The sequence below is a fragment of the Mesoplodon densirostris genome, chromosome 11, assembly GCF_025265405.1.
Source record: "Mesoplodon densirostris isolate mMesDen1 chromosome 11, mMesDen1 primary haplotype, whole genome shotgun sequence".
In the NCBI taxonomy this organism is placed as follows: Eukaryota; Metazoa; Chordata; class Mammalia; order Artiodactyla; family Ziphiidae; genus Mesoplodon; species Mesoplodon densirostris.
Window position 1 is genome coordinate 14,234,314 of NC_082671.1, and position 19,252 is coordinate 14,253,565.

The following is a 19,252-nucleotide window of genomic DNA, read 5'->3' on the forward strand; positions in this document are numbered from 1 at the left end:
TGTTTTATTCAGAGTTCTTACCAGTCTGAAATTACCTTGTATATTTTTTGTCTTCACCAATATTGCTTTGCTTAGAAAGGTGGCTGGTACATCATAAGTGCTCAGTAGATGTTGAAACAAGTCCCTAAATGAGCACCAGATCTTACCAGACCAGTAAGATTATTTTTCAGTTATGCAGCAGACCATCCTCTCCACTGAAGACTCAGAGATGTGGCCGGAACCTACTCAAAGCACTTGCCTCTCCAGTGAATTCATGTACAGCTTCATCGGACTTGAGATCCAATAACCTAGGAGGACTTCAGCTTGTGTGATACAGTCTCCCCATCTCCACCCTGCTTCCCATTCCATTCTTGCTCTGGCGCTTCCTCTCTATGTCCTAACGTCATGGTAGCTCAAATCCTGCCTAAGTTTTAGTAATTTATCCTACGAATCATTGCATCTCTGTGTCATCTAGAGGTTTCTTCTAAGAAACCAGGATTGAGTGCAGTCAGTTCTCTTGAGAATTTTTCATGTCAGTAAAGTTCAACACATTCGTTTTAATGTCTACAAAATAGTAAAGATGTACCATAATAACTTAAAGGTTACATGTTTTCATAGTTAAATTCAGTGGAATTATTAACTTAGCTGCCTGTTTTTGAGACCAAGGTGGAGGCAGATGGATGTAACTGTTCAGGATGGAGCAACAGAACGGGGAATTGAAAATGCAGACCAAGGGAAAATATTTCTCTTGTAGGAACCTTTTGTTTTACACCTGAATATTATCAGACAAACAGTGATTCTGTCGAGTTACATGTGGGTCTCACACTAGGGGGATTCCTGAAGAAAAAGAATTACTGGAGCAAGAACATTCTCAGATAGGCTTAGCTTTGCTTAGCTATAGGGATGCACAATTGCCAGTGTGACAGTGTCAGCTAGATCAATGTGACTTTAAAATCAGCAGAGTTCTTGAAGAAACAAATGAGGCCTCTAACAAATTTACCTGTGGAAACAAGGCCGGAGTATGCATCTAAATGATAGCTAGTGAACAGTAACCATACTTTATAGGTTGAATCATTTTATATAATTAATGAGAGAATGGAACTTGGTCAAGTGGAAAATAACTGGTTAAAGTTTACAGATGTGTATAGAAATAGTATTTATTAAGTGCCTTATGTTAGATTTTCTGCTTGGTTTTAAAATACTGTTACTTTTTAATCTCTCCAATAACCCAGTGGAGATAGGTAGTATCTCCATTATACATATGGGAAACTATTTCAGAGGTTAAATGACTTGTCTAATGAGTTTGGCTTCAAAGAAATAGTTGGAACAGTAAGTGTGTGGTCTGTAGGTTATATTGCCTGGGTTTGAACAGATTTGGTGGGGAGGGATCAAATAATTGATGGAATGGGCTTAACTCATACGAAGCACTTATTAGCTAGTGTTATGTATTTATCAGTGATTCCCCAACTTTGGGATTTGGTGGAAAAATAGATTAAAAAGGCGGGGGGAGGGGTTAGGTGGGGGTCGGTAGCAAGACTGAGTGGTCTGCCTCTAATTTTGCCAAGTGAGGCTATGGAAACATCTACCAGCACAATATTCATGAAAGGTCATTTTAAAATCCAAGTTGGTAGTGAAGGGCATGGTGTCAGTACTGTTCTTTAAATTGAATAAAACGTCATAAAAGACTCAGTATAATTCTTATTTTTCTTATTTCACCATGAAGTAGGAACTAGATGTTCTAGAAGTCTCTCTGCAGTTCTGAAATATTTTGATTCTAATATTCATACTCTCCCCTAGTCCTCCCTGTTTCTACACTTTCCCCCATCCGATTTAGAAATACTGTCGACAGTCCATAATCTAAGTGAATTTTTACCTAAGGAACCTGTGAAGGACTGCTCTAAGAAATCATAAAGACTACAGTCGAATAAAATTGGACTTGTTAAAACAGTGGGCATTATAAGAAAGTAGCACAAACATTAATATACGATCATTCATCTAACAAATACTGTAGTAGGCCCTGGGCGTATGACCAAGCGAACACAAGTATTGGGTTGGCCAAAAAGTGCCTTCGGTTTTTAAGTAAAAATAAAAGACACAGCCTTCATTTTCACCAAGAACTTCATTGAACAACGTATTCACCCTTTTGTTCTACTACCTTCTGCCATTTTCCAGGCAACTTTGTAATTCCATCTTCCCAAAACTTCTTATCTTTTTGAGCAAAGAACTGTTCCAGGTGCCTTTTACAGTCTTCCAGGGAATTGGAGTCTTTTCCATTAAGAGAATTTTGTAAAGACCAAAATAAATGGAAATCCAAAGATGTAACATCTGGTGAATACGGCAGATGAATCAGAACTTCTCAGCCAAGCTGTAACAGTTTTTGCCTGATCATCAAAGAAACATGCAGTCTTGCATTATCCTGATGGAAGATTATGCGTTTTCTGTTGACTAATTCTGGACGCTTTTTGTCGAGTGCTGCTTTAAGTTGGTCTAACTGGAAGCAGTACTTGTTGGAATTAATCGTTTGGTTTTCCGGAAGCAACTCAGAGGGCTCCCTTCTAATCCCACCATATATGCAATATCACCTTTGGATGAAGACCAGCCTTTGGTGTGGTTGGTGGTGTTTCATTTCACTTGCCCCACGAGCTCTTCTGTTCTACATAATTGTACAGTATCCACTTTTCATCGCCTGTCACAATTTGTTTTAAAAATGGAACATTTTCATTACGTTTAAGTAGAGAATCGCATGCAGAAATATGGTCAAGAGGGTTTTTTTTTTTTGCTTAACTTACATGGAAACTAAGCATCAAAGCGATCAACATAACCAAGCTGGTGCAAACGATTTTCAGTGCTTGATATGGATATTTTGAGTATGCCAGCTATCTCCCACATGGTATAACGTTGATTGTTCTCAGTTAATGTCTCGATTTGATCACTATCAACTTCAACTGGTCTACCCGACTGTGGAACATAGACCAGGGAGAAATTCACAAACTACTTTTGACGCGTTCCATCAGTCACAGCACCTTCTCCACACACTGCACAAATCTTTTTTTTGCATTTCAGTTGCATTTTACCTTTCTTGAAATAATAAAGCATATTATGCCAAAAATGTTGCTTTTTTTCTTCCATCTTTAATATTAAAATAGGTATACAAAAATTCACCAATTTTGGAGCTTCCCTGGTGGCGTAGTGGTTGAGAATCTGCCTGCCAATGCAGGGGACACGGGTTCGAGCCCTGGTCTGGGAAGATCCCACATGCCGCGGAGCAACTAGGCCCATGAGCCACAACTACTGAGCCTGCGCATCTGGAGCTTGTGCTCCACAACAACAGAGGCCGCGATAGTGAGAGGCCTGCGCACCGCGATGAAGAGTGGTCTCTGCCTGCCACAACTAGGGGAAGCCCTTGTACAGGAATGAAGACCCAACACAGCAAAAATAAATACATTAATTAATAAAAATTCCTAGCCCCAACATCTTTAAAAAAAAAATTCACCAATTTTGATGTCTTTTTTTAAATGCATGCTGATAGGACAGCTGTCACATACAATCTAAAATGTGTTTTTTTAAAATTAATTAATTAATTTTGGCTGCATTGGGTCTTTGTTGCTGTGCGCAGGCTTTCTCTAGTTATGGCGAGCGGGGGTTACTCTTCGTTGCAGTGTGCAGGCTCTAGATGCGCAGGCTTCAGTAGTTGTGGCATGCGGGCTTAGTAGTTGTGGCTCACAGGCTCTAGAGCGCAGGCTCAGTAGTTGTGGCGCACGGGCTTATTTGCTCCACGGCATGTGGGATCTTCCCGGACCAGGGCTCGCACTCATGTCCCCTGCATTGGCAGGCGGATTCTTAACCACTGCGCCACCAGGGACGTCCCACAAAATTGTTTTGCATGAAGTTAAAGACAACTAAGTGCTACTAGAGCCATCTTATGGAAAAAACTGAATGAACATTTTGGCCAACCCAATAGTTCAGGCCCTTTGGCCTTTAACTTTTGGATTATTCCTGTCTCCCAGGCCAGGTATGTTCTTGAGGTTTCAAGATAAATATGACATATCCTTAGAGCTTTAGTTTTCACTGAAGGAGAAGCGGGGGTGGGAAGATAAGTAATTTATCCGGTAACTTTTTATTTAAAAACATATCCACAAAAAGGAATGGCATGCCAAATGGGTTAAAAGAATACAATAAAGACAATTTTACTCTTGTAAGAGCCAGTTTGGTCTTTAGCTCCAGATTGCATGCATAGTTTCTCTGCCTCTAGGTCGGTGATTCTTTGCATTTAGCTTGCATAAACATCATCTGAGGGAATCTGTTAAGAATACAGATTCCAAGGTCCTAGAGATTCTGATTCAGTAGGGCTGTGGTGAAGCCTAGAATCTGTTTCAGGAGAAAAACTTTTGGGTGATTCCAATGTAGTAGTGGTCCAAAGAGCTGAGAGGCCTTACCTTAAGGATGGCTACTTCAGAAGTTTCAGAAAGCAATAAATTTAAAAGGGAAGTCCACAAAGTGAAACTTAGCAACATTTCTTCATTAAAAAAACCCCTCACTTTTTGCATTCCATCCCTAGTGTCTCTGAATGCTGCCAATTTGACATACGTTCAAACTGTAGAGATTAATTCCAGATTAGTACTGTGCAACAGGCCAGTTTTAGAAAAAGTCCTTGAGAAATTCTTGTCAGATATATTGCAAAAATGTTTGCTAGAGGAGGCTGTCCTGATTCTGGTTTTCCAACTAAATTAGGATCTCACAGCTTTTTATAGTTTGTTTTAATACATTTACATTATCCATGAATGCATAATGAATGGCTTGGAATCTGGCTTAGAGTTGTTATCTGCCTCTAAAAAATAGAATTCCATTTATTGTCCTTGTATCTTTTAGGGATTTCAGGCCTCTCCAGCCAAAGATCACCAGGAATAAATTTGGGTTTACTGACTTGCTGCAATAAGGAAGAATACTCACCAGGGGAACTGTGAGATGTCTCAGAGGGTGTCAGAAATGACATAGGATTTGGGCTTGTGTTTGGTGATTTGGGGAAAGTTCAAGGAGGTGGGCCATTGCTCTGCACTGATGCTGGCAGGAAGGGGTGATAATTCCGACAGGGCATTTTAATTCTTATCTAAAATACAAGAAGAATGGGGTGAGGCTAAAACTGACAAGTAAAGAGGTGACAGTCACTTATAACAGCCAGGATTAGGGGGCTGTTTGGTCATTTTTGTGGTTTGGACAATGTTCATTTTTTGTGTTCAGACGTGATTACAAGGGGGCTTGTTTTTGTTGATTTATCAGGGGCACAATGGCCTTGGCTGATGTTGGTGTTCTGTGAAATTGTTTTACGTTCTACTGGGGAACACGGTGGTCTAGCTGTGAATGCTAGGCCAGCTCGGGGCTTTCAGGGTGAAGACAGAAATAGGTAAAATGCTATTATATAAATGAATGGGATGTAGACACTTCCAAAATGTTTGGCAATGGCTTTGTGCTGACAAGGCTGAGAGGCAGCTACGTGTTGGGGGAAAAGACTGGGATTACCTTTCCTATGTAGCCTATAATTGCTGTGTGAAGCTGACAGTAACATTCGTAGCTTCCATTTGTTGAGCACCTACTATGTGCCATGATGTGTGTTGTACTAGATGCTTTACACATGTACAGCACCTTTGCAAGTCAAATCTATTTTGAACATCCCCATTTTACAGGCAGTAACATTCCTGGAACCAGCTAGTCATTAGGTGGAATTGCTGGTGTATTGAGTTGGACCCGTTTAGAGTCTGTTCCATTACACCAGGATGCCTCTGTTCATAACTTTGGTGTCTGTAGGTAGAGCAATGGAGATACAGTACATACTTGGCAGGATTGTTCTGGGATTCGAATGCTATCATCTCTCTGAAAGTACCTAGCATAGTAACTGGCTCATGGTAAACAAGCCATAACTAAGAGATTTCCTTCTTTCAGCAGAGTGGAGCTGTCTCTGACCGTGAGTACAGAGTTGATTAGTAGCCTGTGTTGAGTGACTCCAGACAACTTTAACCTCCTGCTCACAAAAAAAGTCAGGCTGAAAAAATTCTTAGTATCACAGAATCAGAATTTTAGAGCTCCAAGATGTTGTCAAGGGACTTCCCTGGTGGCGCAGTGGTTAAGAATCCGCCTGCCAACACAGGGGACACAGGTTCGAGCCCTGATCAGGGAAGATCCCACATATCGCGGAGCAATTAAGCCCGTGAGCCATAACTACTGAGCCTGCGCTCTAGAGCCCGCGAGCCACAACTACTGAAGCACGCGCGCCTAGAGCCCGTGCTCCGCAACAAGAGAAGCCACCGCAACGAGAAGCCAGCGCACCGCAACGAAGCGCAGCCCCTGCTTGCCGGAACTAGAGAAAGCCCGCGCACAGCCACGAAGACCCAACGCAGCCAAAAATAAATAAATAATTTAAAAAATATGTTGTCAAGGTGCTTGCTTACAGATAAGGAAAATGAAGCTTAGAAGGGCAGTTGATGGCCCAGTGTCACACTTAATCGCTGCCAGCGCAAAGCTGAGACCCCAGTTCTTCCCACTCCTAGGCCCCCTGGTTTTTCAGGCCACAGAGTCTTCAGGAAGCCAAGCGTAGAAGTCACAGGGCACCGGGCCCCAGTTTGCTGATTGGCCGCCCTTACCAGGCTAAGGGATCACCGCTCCCGGTTCAGGTGTCGGGTCCTCGAGCTCTGGTCTCAGGCAGTAATTGGAAGGATCCTCTCCCTTCTTGTTCTGTAATCCTACTGTGAAAAGTCTCCAAATTCTTTTATTCAGTACAGTCAGCAACTTAAGGCTTTCACCACGAGTTCTGGCAGCATGATTTACGGGAGTTAGTATGCGAGCTCCGCACCTCGTGGAGAAGACCGAGGAATGCGCGCAACGGATTTTCCCGGCAGAGGAAAGGACCCGGGATCCCGCCTCCGCGGCCCGGCCGGGGGCTCCGCCCCCAGAGCGGAGAGGGCGGGGCGTGCAGCGCGCGCGTGCGCGCGGAAGCAGGAAGGGCAGAGCTAAAGCGGGCGGGCGCGCGGGAGCCGGCGGTGCAGTGGTGGCCCTGCCATGTCGGCGCAGCAGCGGGGCACGGAGCTCGGTAAGGGCCTGCGGTCGCTCCCTCCCCTCTCCGTTGCTCCCGGTCCCCTGTCTCTTCGAGCCTCGCGCCGCCCGGTGCCCTGGCCAGAGGTCCCCGGGGCGCGTGCTCCCCGGGGCGGGAGGCGCAGGCTCGGCGGCCGCACCTGGGAGACGCCGCACTTGGGAGACAGCCCCTGCGCACCTGGACCCCGCAAACCTTGACTCCCAAGCCTTATATTTATAAGCGGAAGGAATAGGAAAGGATTAGACTTTTATCTTCCAACTCATTGCGAAAACAAAACAAAAAACAAACAAAAAAAACCCCCAAAGACCCCCGGACAAACCAGATGAAAACCTCCCTTCCACGCTCCTAATAGAATTATCTTGTGCGATTTAATGCCGGGTTTCCATAGGTAATTGTTAACACAGCCGTATCCCCAGAGTGAGCGTGCTGTTGGAAAAGTTGTCTCTGGACTATATAACTTAATATAAATTGTATGATTTTTAGAAGTACAGCGACTTCTAAAAGTGCTTGGATTATTTCCTCATTTATTTCATTTCATTGATGTTCTAAAATATTTCTGGCAAGAAAACTTAGTTTTGATTTCCCCAAATGTGAAAAATTCGCAGTTCAAACATAGCAAAAGCATGATGGAGCCAAAGGTTAAGGATCTCAGATTAAGTATTATAGCTTCCATATCGGTATCCTGGATCTTCAGTTTAGCTCTGTGACATCGGGCAAATAACTTAATCACTCTGTGCTTAAATTTCTTAATCTGTAAAATGATTATAATAGTAGCACTTACCTCATAAATTGGTTTGGAGATTAAATGAGAGGATGTTAATTGTTTGGCACATTGTGAGTACGTAGTAAGTATATAATAGTATTATATATATATAGTAAGTATATAATAGTTTACTAGGTACTCACAATGTACCAGGTAAGTATGTACAGTAATAGTATTAAAAGGAGAATTCTGTTTTTAGGGGCCAGTTTTGAGAAAATTAGCTATAAATTGTATGTAAGTCATACGGGTACACTTTTTTCTTTAGAAGTGACTGTTCTAACTAGAGTCTAGGCTTCATGAGATGGTCCAGAACTTTTGTCGAATGGTAAGAGCTTGTCTTTATACAGGCAGGTGATTTCCTCACCGAACTGATTCTCCTTTACTCACTGCCCTTTAGCAGGTTATATTTTAAACTCTAGTTCTATCTTTGGAATATGGACTTTAGTAATAAAGGAGTTCCCTAGATTGGAAGATCCAGAAAGATGATGTATGGGGGATAGGGATGGGCTGTGAGTCTTAGTCACCTTGGTATCTTCAGGGTATGGCTGCGTGACTTTGTTTGCCATTTGATGCACTGTTATTTCCCCAAAACTTAGCAGTTTATTTTTCTTTCAAGAAACACAATCCTCTTTCTCTTTCTTATTGAGGTATAGTTGACATAGAACTTTTTAAACTTTATTTGCAAGAATTAGAATCACATCCATTCATTTGTTGAAAAGTAACAGTATAGACAAAAATCAATTGCTATGTAGAATAATAGTAAATGTGATTTTTATGCAGCTGTTTAAATGATCATAGTTTTGTTTTATTCTCTTTGTTTAAATAACATCAGATATATTTCAAGGGTGTTTTTCCTTCACTGGTATTAACCATTAATCCAGACAGATTTGGCCTAAAATAAATTATTTGAAATATTTATGTACTAGGAAAAAAAATCATTCAGTATTAATTTATGCAGTTTATTAGTTGATGCCTTTTATAGTTTTCTAATTAAAAGTTTTTTAAAATAAACACTTTTTTAAAGAAATAAACTTTTATTCCCTTATTACGAAGGAATTCATGTTTATTGTAAAAATTTTAGAAAATACAATTAGAACAAAAAACTAAAATTATTACTGATACAGTCACTAATTTATATTGTAGTGCATGTATATACTTCTAGTTAATAGACTTTTTTTTTAATAAATAGGTTCATTTGAGACTGAATCTGACCTTCATGATAAAACCTTCAAGGAAAACATTCTTTTATGGACTCATTGGACCTGAGAAAGAAAGAACAGACCCTCTAATGTTCATTTTTATGTCAGTGTTTAGTGATCAATCCTATGTTTAAGATATTTTCTACTTAAAACATTAATTTCTCATTTTCTCCAACTTATACATAAAGCTAAGAACCTCTTTGGGCAGTGTTTGCCGTTAAGTGGGTAGGTGACAGCTGTGTCCTCCTATGGAGAAGGCTTGACCAGTTTGGAATCAGAAGGAAAAAGAACCCTAAATCTGGTCTAGCTCCAGCCTGTGGCTTTGGCCAGGCTACTCGCTTTCTTTGAACAGTAGATCAGCGGTTCTCAGAGTGTGGTTCTGGGACCTACAGCATTAACATTAGGTGACAGCTCATTAGAAATGCAAATTCTCAGGCCACATTGATCTCTTAATGAGTCAGAAACTCTGGGGGTGGGGCCTGGCATTCTGGTGGTTTTAAAGTGGTTCTGAAATGCACTCAGATTTGAGAACCACTGGCTTAAAGATCTTTATGGCTCTATGGAGTGCTTCTGGCCCTTTGCATTCTATTAAAATGGACCGATGATGTTCTTTTCCTTATTCTGCTAGATGCCTGTTAAGTTTTCCTAAAATGTAGGTGCAGCAGGGGCAGCGATCTTTCTTTTCTTTATTGATGTATCCCAGGCAGTTAGGATAGTGTCCGGTACACGGAAGGCCCACAAACATGCCTGCTGAATGCAGGAGTGAATTTAGAACTACTCCTTGCTTGGGAGCATTGGGGTGTCCACCTGGGCCCTTGTGTGTGGACAGGTGCTGTGCAGTCTCTACCTTCTCCCTCTTTTCTGAATAACGTTACAATTCAATTTTGTTACTTCTGTCTTTAAAGAGATCTCAAGAGGCTTACGAAGCATGTTGGCAGTGTGGCTTCCTTTCAAATGTGATTTTCTTTGGAGGCATCTGGAAAATGGGAGTGTTGTATTAGGTGACTTCTAAGGGTCTCTGCTCTGTATCTGTCTGTATATCTGTAAGGTCTTGTGTTCAGAAAGGAAATTTACAAAGATATCTGAAAAACAGAAAAAACCTAATTGAAAACTGATTTTTTTTTTTTTTTTTTTTTTTTTTTTTTTTGCGGTATGTGGGCCTCTCACTGTTGTGGCCTCTCCCGTTGCGGAGCACAGGCTCCGGATGCGCAGGCCCAGCGGCCATGGCTCACGGGCCCAGCCGCTCCGCGGCATGTGGGATCCTCCCAGACCGGGGCACGAACCCGTATCCCCTGCATCGGCAGGCGGACTCTTAACCACTGCGCCACCAGGGAGGCCCGAAAACTGATTTTTAACTGGGACGGGATGGGGACAATTCTACGAGTTTCCTGTGTTGCAGTAAAAAGAGATTGTTTTAGGCATATATCCACAATTGGAATGATCAGGGACCAGGATTACTGAGGATTGTTTTGCTCTGTAGGGGCATTTTTTGTAATCCAAGTCAGAACAAACAGAAAGGGCAGTTTATTTGCTTAAAATACAGATAAACGAGATCAGTTTTGGATTAGTTGCCAAACCAAGAAGCAAAACGGGGATTTTGTATTTTACGAAAGCACTGTTACGCATCCAAAAAGTAGTTATTGAGTACCGATTGTGAACTGGATAGTATTACCCTGGGCTCTGGGGATACAAGATGGACAAGGGTAGTCCCTGCCTTCACAGAGCTAGGTCTGATCCCTAGCTGGGCATCGAGCCAAAACTACAATTAAAATAAGTGCAAATGTGATATGCAGTTACTTTGCATTTAGTGTTGTCTATTTAAGAAATTAGATAGTTGTGCCTAAACTGTACCTTAAATGAGTTGCCATAACAGAGTTCTGGCCCTCTTGGCCTTATAACTTTTATTTTCCCTTTAAGAACTTAGATGAGAATTAAAATGTAAGTAGCTCATTTCTGCCACTTGTGCTAAGGCATAACTTTGGTGTAGAATGCTTCTGATTTTGGTGGTGGTGATTTTTCCACTGCAAAGTTATCTTAGAAAAGTTAAAAAAAATTTTTTTTGACTGGAATCTTAAACTTTCAAGTTAGGCAAAGCATGGGTTGCTTGCACAATAATTCTTTATTTAACACTAGACACTATGCCTAGGTGCTGGGTATAATGATGGTGGTTACCATAGAGCTTTAGTTTTGTGCCAGGTACTATACTGAGTCCTTTTTGCATTATCTCATTTAGTCTTCACAACAGCCCTGTGAAGATTTTATTATGATCTCTGTTCTACAGATGTGCAAACTGAGGTATAGAGAGTTTGAAGTAACTTGCCAAAAGCCAGTTAGGCAGAGCTAATGTGGCAGAGCCAGAATTCACACCTAGATGGTTTGGTGCTAACACTACAATGCTTCCCCACTGCAATTGGTCTATTGGTGCTGCCTGGGGCACTTGATCTGTGATGTAAGAGAAGGCAAGTCGATAGCTAGTGAGTAATTTTACTGTGACTTTCTTAGCTTTGATTTGCCTGTGTCTATGTGAAAGATTTTTGTTTTATTACCATAACCTATATCTTTTTTTAAATTTTTAATTTGATATTGGAGTATAGTTGGTTAACAATGTTGTGTTAGTTTCAGGTGTATAGCAAAGTGATTCAGTTACATATATATATATATATATATATATATATATATATACACACACATGTATCTATTCTTTTTCAAATTCTTTTCCCATTTAGGTTGTTACATAATATTGAGCAGAGTTCCCTGTGCTATACAGTAGGTCTTGTTGCATAACCCACATCTTAACCATTGCAATTTGTTTGGGGGAAGATGAAGTTTATCCTGAGGGAGAATGGAAATATCCAAACTTTGGTGGATTATGAGAGTAAGCTTAGATGTAACTGAATAAGAAATTTTCTGGGGTGGCATCTTAAAGCCAGCCTTCCTCTGGGATTTCTTCAGGTAGGTGCGCTGATGTGCCTCAGAGCATCATGGGGTGGGGACCTGGGAGTGAGCTCCAAGTGGTCAGGGTTTTTTTTTATTGGTTGGATTGTTTTCTTTTTCTTGTCTCTTTGTATTTTTGAAAACCCCAGCTCTCATACTTATGAAATGCCTGCATTAGTACCTGTTTTCACTAACGGAAAGAAATTCAAAAGAATTTTTGCTTTTACGAAAAGTTATTAGACCTACTAATATAGGTCTTCCATAAAAGCGAAATGGCATAATGAGAACTTTCGGAAAGTGGGTGATACTTTTCACTTTGTGCCAGTTCGGCTGACCGAAGTTTTCCTAGGAGCCTTCTACTTTCAGATAGTAGGGGAAACCTGTATTGATTATAAACCTGAATAACAAAACTTTTTTGCTGTACTTTTTTTTTTTTTTTTTTGTCCATGGCTCATGGTCCTAACCGCTTCGTGGCATGTGGGATCTTCCCGGACCGGGGCACGAACCCGCGTCCCCTGCATCGGGAGGCGGACTCTCAACCACTGTGCCACCAGGGAAGCCCTTTTTTTTTTTTTAAACTTTAAAGCAATGTCAAACTTTTAGGAAAGTTGTAAGTGCAGTAGAAAGAACTTTTTCCTTTGAACCACCTGATGAACACGGTTGACTGACATGATGCATCACCACCCCTGGATACTTGAGTATTTCCTATGGGTAAGGACAGTTTCCTCAAAGGCTGCAACAACCCTGCAGTCCTCAAAGTGAGACCTTTAACATGGATACATTACTACCATCCAATCCACCAACTTCATTCACGTTTGGCCAGTTGTCCAAACAGTTTTTTATTTCAAAAAGATCCGTTTCACAATCATATGTTGCCTTTAATTGTTGTGTCTTTTTAGTCTTCGGGCTGAAATGATTGCTCAGTGTTTCACTGACTTTTGCAGCATACGGGCCAGTTAGTTTATAGGATGTTCCTCCGTTTCTGTTTGGAGTGTTTTTTTCGTGGTTAGATTCAGATTATGCATCTCTGGCAGGAATTTCACAGAAATGCTGCTGTGTTCTTCTCATTGCATCCTGTTAGGTAGCACATGATATTGATTTGTCTCATTATTGATGGTGTTCATGTTGATTATTCGATTAAGGTGCTGTCTCCTAGGCTTCACCACTGTAAAGTTACTTTTTAACCTTTGTAATTCACATGTATTTTGTGTGGTGGCACTTTGAAACTATTTAAGTACCCTGTTTCTCTGCAGATTTTCAATTTATTTATGTTTGTTTATATTAGTATATATTTGAGGTTTCCTATTTTTTCCAAATGGGTTGTTATTGTTACTATTATTATTTAATATTCAAATTGTTTAGATTTTGCTAAGGGGAGCCCCTTCATCCTAGCTTCTCTCGCTGTCTGATGTGTACCATTATTTTTGAAGTACTTCATTCTTTTTTGGATTAACAAGGTGTCCCAAGCTCATCTTATACTTTCCCTGCCCCAGCACTAGAGTCAGCTCTTTCTCCAAGGAAGGTTTCTTTCAGTGGATAATGGTATTTAGATGCCATGATCTGGGCGGTAGGTATGCGCATGGTGACTGGAATGTCTCTGCTCCGAATCCCCTGATTTGGTAGAGCTAGAGAATGTGTACACACACACACACACACACACACACACACACACATGTTTACTTCTGTAACTGTCTACTTACCATCTATCTATATCTCTCTATATAGTGAAAACCAGGAGTTCAGACTGATTCCTCCAATTCCAGTACAATACCACGGATTTGTTCCATTTTTCTCTCTTTGCATATTTGAAACCCTTCACATGCTGGGCTGTACATACTCCATGGCCAGTAGACATTCTTCTGGACTTGCTCAGGTTCTGACACTCTGAGCTGGCTACCTTCATCCAGCCTGGGCTCCAACTGCTTGCATCAGGCTGCTGCCCACATTGATAGCCCCCAGCAGGTCTATGGCTCTCTGGGCCAGGCTGCCCATCCATGTAGATAGCGTCCTTTTCCTGCTTGTCTCGACTTCCATGTCTGTCTCCCCCTTCCCTTTGTGCAGACACCCTCTGTGTTGCAATTGGACTCTGACCTACCCCCCGTGCTTAAGTGCCCCCCTAGCTTGTTGGGCTCCCATAGCCCACTGTGGGCCATAGTGAGTCCCCCTCCTGACCTGGCTCAAATGACTCCCACCCTCCCGGGGTGGGGGGTTAGGACAGTTGTTTAGGAGGGGAGGGGACCAGAATGCATTTAAAAAATTTATTCTTATGTATTATAAACTTATACACATTTAAAAAAAAAAACCCAAACAAAGTAGGGTTCCTGCTATTCCTGGCACTGGTTACTTGTTGCTCATGGTAATGGCTGGGATACCAGAGTGACCATAGCCTGGTCTCTGCTTTCCTGAAGCTCACAGTCAACGAAGGGACACTGTCATGTACATCATCACAGGAGGATACAGGTGACCATATAGAAGTAATCAGATTGGAAACTAATGGAGGAATTTACAGATAGTCCAGGGGAGGTTTTTGGAAAGGATGTTTTTGACAGGGAGTAGTTTCTGCAAAGGAACTTACCCAAAACAGCCTGGAATGTTTCATTAACTATAGGAACCCAATTTTCAGATTTCTGATGTAATCTCATTCTGTAATGGCTAACAGTGATATTTTAGTGAAGAAAGAAGAAAAAAACCCTTCGTATTCTATGTATGAAATTCATCCACAGAGTCAATATAACGATCATCTACACTTTTAGGTTTTAAATTGGGCATCCTTTTCTGAACTCAAACTTTGATTTTACCTTAGACGTCTTTTACCATTTGCTTATAAGCATGAGTGATGAGTCTGTGTTTTATTATTTTGATACTGTTTTGGTAAACAGAAAGAACTATAATCATTTGGGTTTGTTGTATAATTAAATAATTAAAAGTTTTCCATGGTGCTTGCTAATTAAAAAAAAAACAAACAAATTTTTTTAAAGCATCTGAGCTCTGTGGATTTTAATTGTTAGGAGGGAACACGAAGTTCAGGCGCTCATTTGAAATGGGATACCTCTGCCGGGAAAGAAAGATTAGTCAACGAGACAGCGGAGAGAGCCCTGGAGGATGCGATTTAGACGTGTCACTAGAAATTGTTTAAGTGGAGAGCGCTGGCCCCTTTAAAACGCTGCCTGTCACTGGAGGATTGGGTCACCTTGAAATGTGTTCATCTTTGAGTTAAAGGCATAAAAAGGCACTTTGAAATTTTTCAGTTAACTTTGGTGTGTGGTGTGTGTGCATCTGTGGATGTACCTCTCCTCTGCCTGCCTCAGCCATGAATAGTCATTTCCCTGGAAACCGAAGTGGTCGCACAAGAAGGATAAATGTTTCATCTCTGCTCCAGCAAACTATACAGATTTGTAAGTGTTGAGACTCTCCCGGGCTGCAACTTCTGTCTTTGTAGAGTCAGGCCTACTTCCCCTAAAGCAAAGTCTGAGATAAGAGCAGCCTCTGATAATTGCTTCCTAAAAAGGTGCCACTTAAGTGGTGCTTTGGTTCTCCTGGAATGTGGTTAATAATGTCAAGATTGTGGTGTTTAATGTCTGGTAAAAATATTCAAATTAACTGCTCTTGTAATTCAGATTCAGATAAGCTTTGCAACTGAACACCTAGTGGACACAACTCCTGCCCCATGGCCACAGCGTAGAGGTGTGTTTGTGTTTGTGTAAGTGTGTGATTTCATTCAGTGTCTAACATTTGGCATTGAACTAGGTGTCTGGCATGTTTAAGGTCTACAGACTATTATCTCTGATGTAGAGATCCTTGTATAAACATTACTTAGGAATATGTCAAACACTGTTTCCTAGGGAAATAAATAGTGTCCGCATTTATAAAGCTACCTTTTTTTTTTTTTTTTTTTTTTTTAAACATGTCACAGTTTCACAGCAGGAAGACATCTTAGGTATCAGTCTTTCAGATAATACCTTGTATTACAGACAAGTAAATGGGGACCTAAGGAAGGTAAAGCTATGGTCACAGGGCTGGTTAGAGACAGTACTGGACTTGAGACTCAGGCTCTGTCTTTGCTGATTTATTCCAATACATTTGCGTTACCTCCATTTACCGTTAGCTTTGTAGGAGCTCGGCTGGGCTCTGGCCCTGAATCAGGATCACCTGGGATGCTTGTTAAAAATGCAGATTCCTGAGCTCCACAATAGCTTGCGTTACCTGTATGAGAGGAGGAGCCCAGGAATCTACATTTCACAAGCTCCCCAGATGGTTCCCATGAACACTGCAGATTGAGAACCCTGCAGTAAGCCAGAGTGACCCAGATCAATTAGAGTTTCAGGGAATCTTCCGTTACTGTATTCAGTTGGCTTGTATCTGCGGGTTCCGCATCCCTAAAGGGCTGATTGTACTGTGCCATTTTCTGTAAGGTATTTGAACATCTATAGATTTTGGTATCCGTGGGACTCCCGGGACGAATCCTGTGGATACCGAGGGACGACTGGATTACTTTGTTGAGAAATCCTTTCTCTGTCACTTTTACCTTTACGTTAATATCTTTTATATGTCATAGTTTTTTTATATTTTGTTACCAAAGCTTCTGCAAGCAAATTTGGGGACAATTTAGCCTTTTATTTTCTAGTCGAAATATGTCACCAAACGTGCAAAGCATATTGTGAAGGCATATTGGAAAAATCAGGAGTGTAAGGCAGTTAAGTAGGTGTATATATCTGAAAAGTGCATTGTATCTGAAATGGAGCATATTTTATTCAAATAATGCCAGTAGCTAAATGGAAAAACATAGTCAAACAGTGGTCCTGATGATGATTTTGGAAACTTATCCGAGAGTATCTTCTCCATGGTCTCAGAGACTGGAGGGGGCAGACCCTGAAGATCCCAATGCCTGCAGATGTGATGTTGTCCACCGGAAAGAGTAACTTAGTTAGTTTTCCGGTGGGAGAAAACATATTCATATTTCCTTGGAGATTATTAAGTTTGTATTGTGGACTCGGGGAGGAAGGGCACAATCCTCTATATATTTGTATTTGGCAAAGTAGCTCCAGCTCTGTATATTTTGGCGTTTTGGGGGGAGATTTTTTTTCTTCAGTATTTAGGGAGAAACTGAAATGCTTATGATAATTTTCCAAAGAAACAAGAAATGTATTTTAGTCTTGTATCTTTATAAGCAGAGTTTATTTTCCTTTTTCAAAAAGTTTTGACTCTTCAGGAGGTAATTATTATTATACTCTCAAACCCTTCCATCCAGCACATATATGTAGAGTACCTAGTGTGTACCCGGCACTATCCAGACGAGGGCCACAGAAGTTGGGAGGCCCCGCCCTTGAGAAACTTCTCTTCATCAAACTTTGAAGTGTCACTGGGAAAGCACAGAGCTTTACTCTTGCCAAGGAAAGCAGACTTTGCTCATCCTTGGGATATGCAGTTGCCCTGTTTCAAACAATGAACCCGTCAACATTGTATTGATATTTATTACTAACATTTAAAAATACTGTGGGAAATCTCTTGCGTGAGGCAGAGATCTCGTATGGGTTTTATCAGTGAAAACACCTCATGGATCTGGCTACGGGAAGAAAAAAATCACAGTTTCATTCTGCAGATGAATATTGTTTGACTGGTTGTAATATTATGCCAGTAACTACATAAAATAGAGAAGCTGGTGAGACTTAGTGATTAGCATGTAGAGTCTAGACATTAGGCATTGGTGCTAATAATACGGAAGATGCCTCAGGGAAAAAACAGACTTCTCTCTGCTTCTGAAAGAGAGTTAAATTGTTTTGGTGCTGACAAGAGTACGTTTACAGGTCCAGTGAAATCAGGCATCCTGTGTAGTGAATGTCAGGGGATCTGTACTTGGCCATGTATGCTTCACCCAGTGCATTGTGGTTTATCAGGAGAGGATACAGGATTGGGACCCAGGCATTTTGGTCCTTTCTCTGACAGCATCTGGCCATGTGACCTTGGATAGGGGACTCCATTGCCCTGGCTTGTGCTTTCCAAATTGGTGAAACAGACATATGACTGTTCGTTGATCTGTTGTAACAGATGTATCAATGTTCGTTGATCTGTTGTAACAGATGTGCTACTCTGGAGGGGGACATGGATAATGGGGAGGGTATGCCTGTGTGGGGCGGGGGGTAAATGGGAAGTCTCTTCCACTCAGTTTTGCTGGGAACCTCTAGAGAATGAAGTCTATTGAGAAAACAAAACAAAATACAGACACATGATCTCTGAGAGTCCTTCTGGTTCTGAAGTTCTTTGAGTCTTCTGGTCATTACTTAGAGTTACCATTTTGTGGAACTGTAGGTCTGCGATGGTCGCTGTGCTTGGAATTCATACCTTTCCCTCCTTCTCTGGTCATCACAGTCCTCCCGGGCTTTCAAGGCTCTAAGTTCCAGTGATCAGTTTTTATCCCCTGCCCCCCGCATTCTGTGATGATTGGACATAATGAAATACATTATTATGTATTTTTTTTCTCTCTAGATGTTTCATGAATGTACATCTGGACTTCACAAGTCTTTCATGCAAGCAGAGCCTTTTATTTTGTATTCATTCCTCTGCATGGCAGAGTATTGATCATAGTCTTAGTGTTTCATTAATAAAAAGTACCTTGTAGATTCAACTCTTCCTCTTTTCTTCTGTTCCTACACTTCGCTCATTCTATCGCATATCTAAGTCATGACAGTGGTCTTTCTCATCTGCCCCAGGAAAATCCATATTTGATTAAACTTTTCTGTACAGTTTTTTGTTCAAATAGAACAAATTACGCTTATCTTCTCATATTTGCTATTTTGATTACTTGGCTCCTTTAAGATGTATTTCCATTTCATGAAAAATATAAAATCTGACTTAGTCACATTAATGTAATTGCGGTCTTTAGTAGAAAGGCATAATTGAATTGGGGGGACAATCAAATAGTGCTGTCACCTACTGTATGGCTCAGGGAACTCTGCTCAATATTATGTAACAACCTAAATGGGAAAAGAATTTGAAAAAGAATAGATACATGTATATGTATAACTGAATCACTTTGCCATACACCTGAAACTAACACAACATTGTTAATCAACTATACTCCAATATAAAATAAAAAGTTAAAAGAAAAGAATGAATCCTTTTAAGTAACTGAACCATATATTAAAAAAAAAAATAGTGCTGTCAGGAGGTGATGAATGGGTTTAGCCACATAGGAATTCTTACAAGACTGGAAGTGGAAATGTCTGTTAAAATCTGTTAAAGTTGCATGTCAAATAGTTGAATTAAGTAAATATACTTTTCACTAAAGATTTTATA

The 19,252-nt window shown here is 40.9% G+C and overlaps 1 protein-coding gene across 1 annotated transcript in view; it reads left to right on the plus strand.

The window, feature by feature from the left end:
• Window positions 1-6,963: 6,963 nt before the first annotated feature.
• DERA (deoxyribose-phosphate aldolase) overlaps window positions 6,964-19,252 on the plus strand; it is a 113,598-nt gene continuing 101,309 nt past the window's right edge. The window contains exon 1 of the mRNA XM_060112765.1: window positions 6,964-7,060. Coding sequence (XP_059968748.1) covers window positions 7,030-7,060 — 31 coding nt within the window. The 5' untranslated portion in view covers window positions 6,964-7,029. The remainder of the gene's footprint in view (window positions 7,061-19,252) is intronic.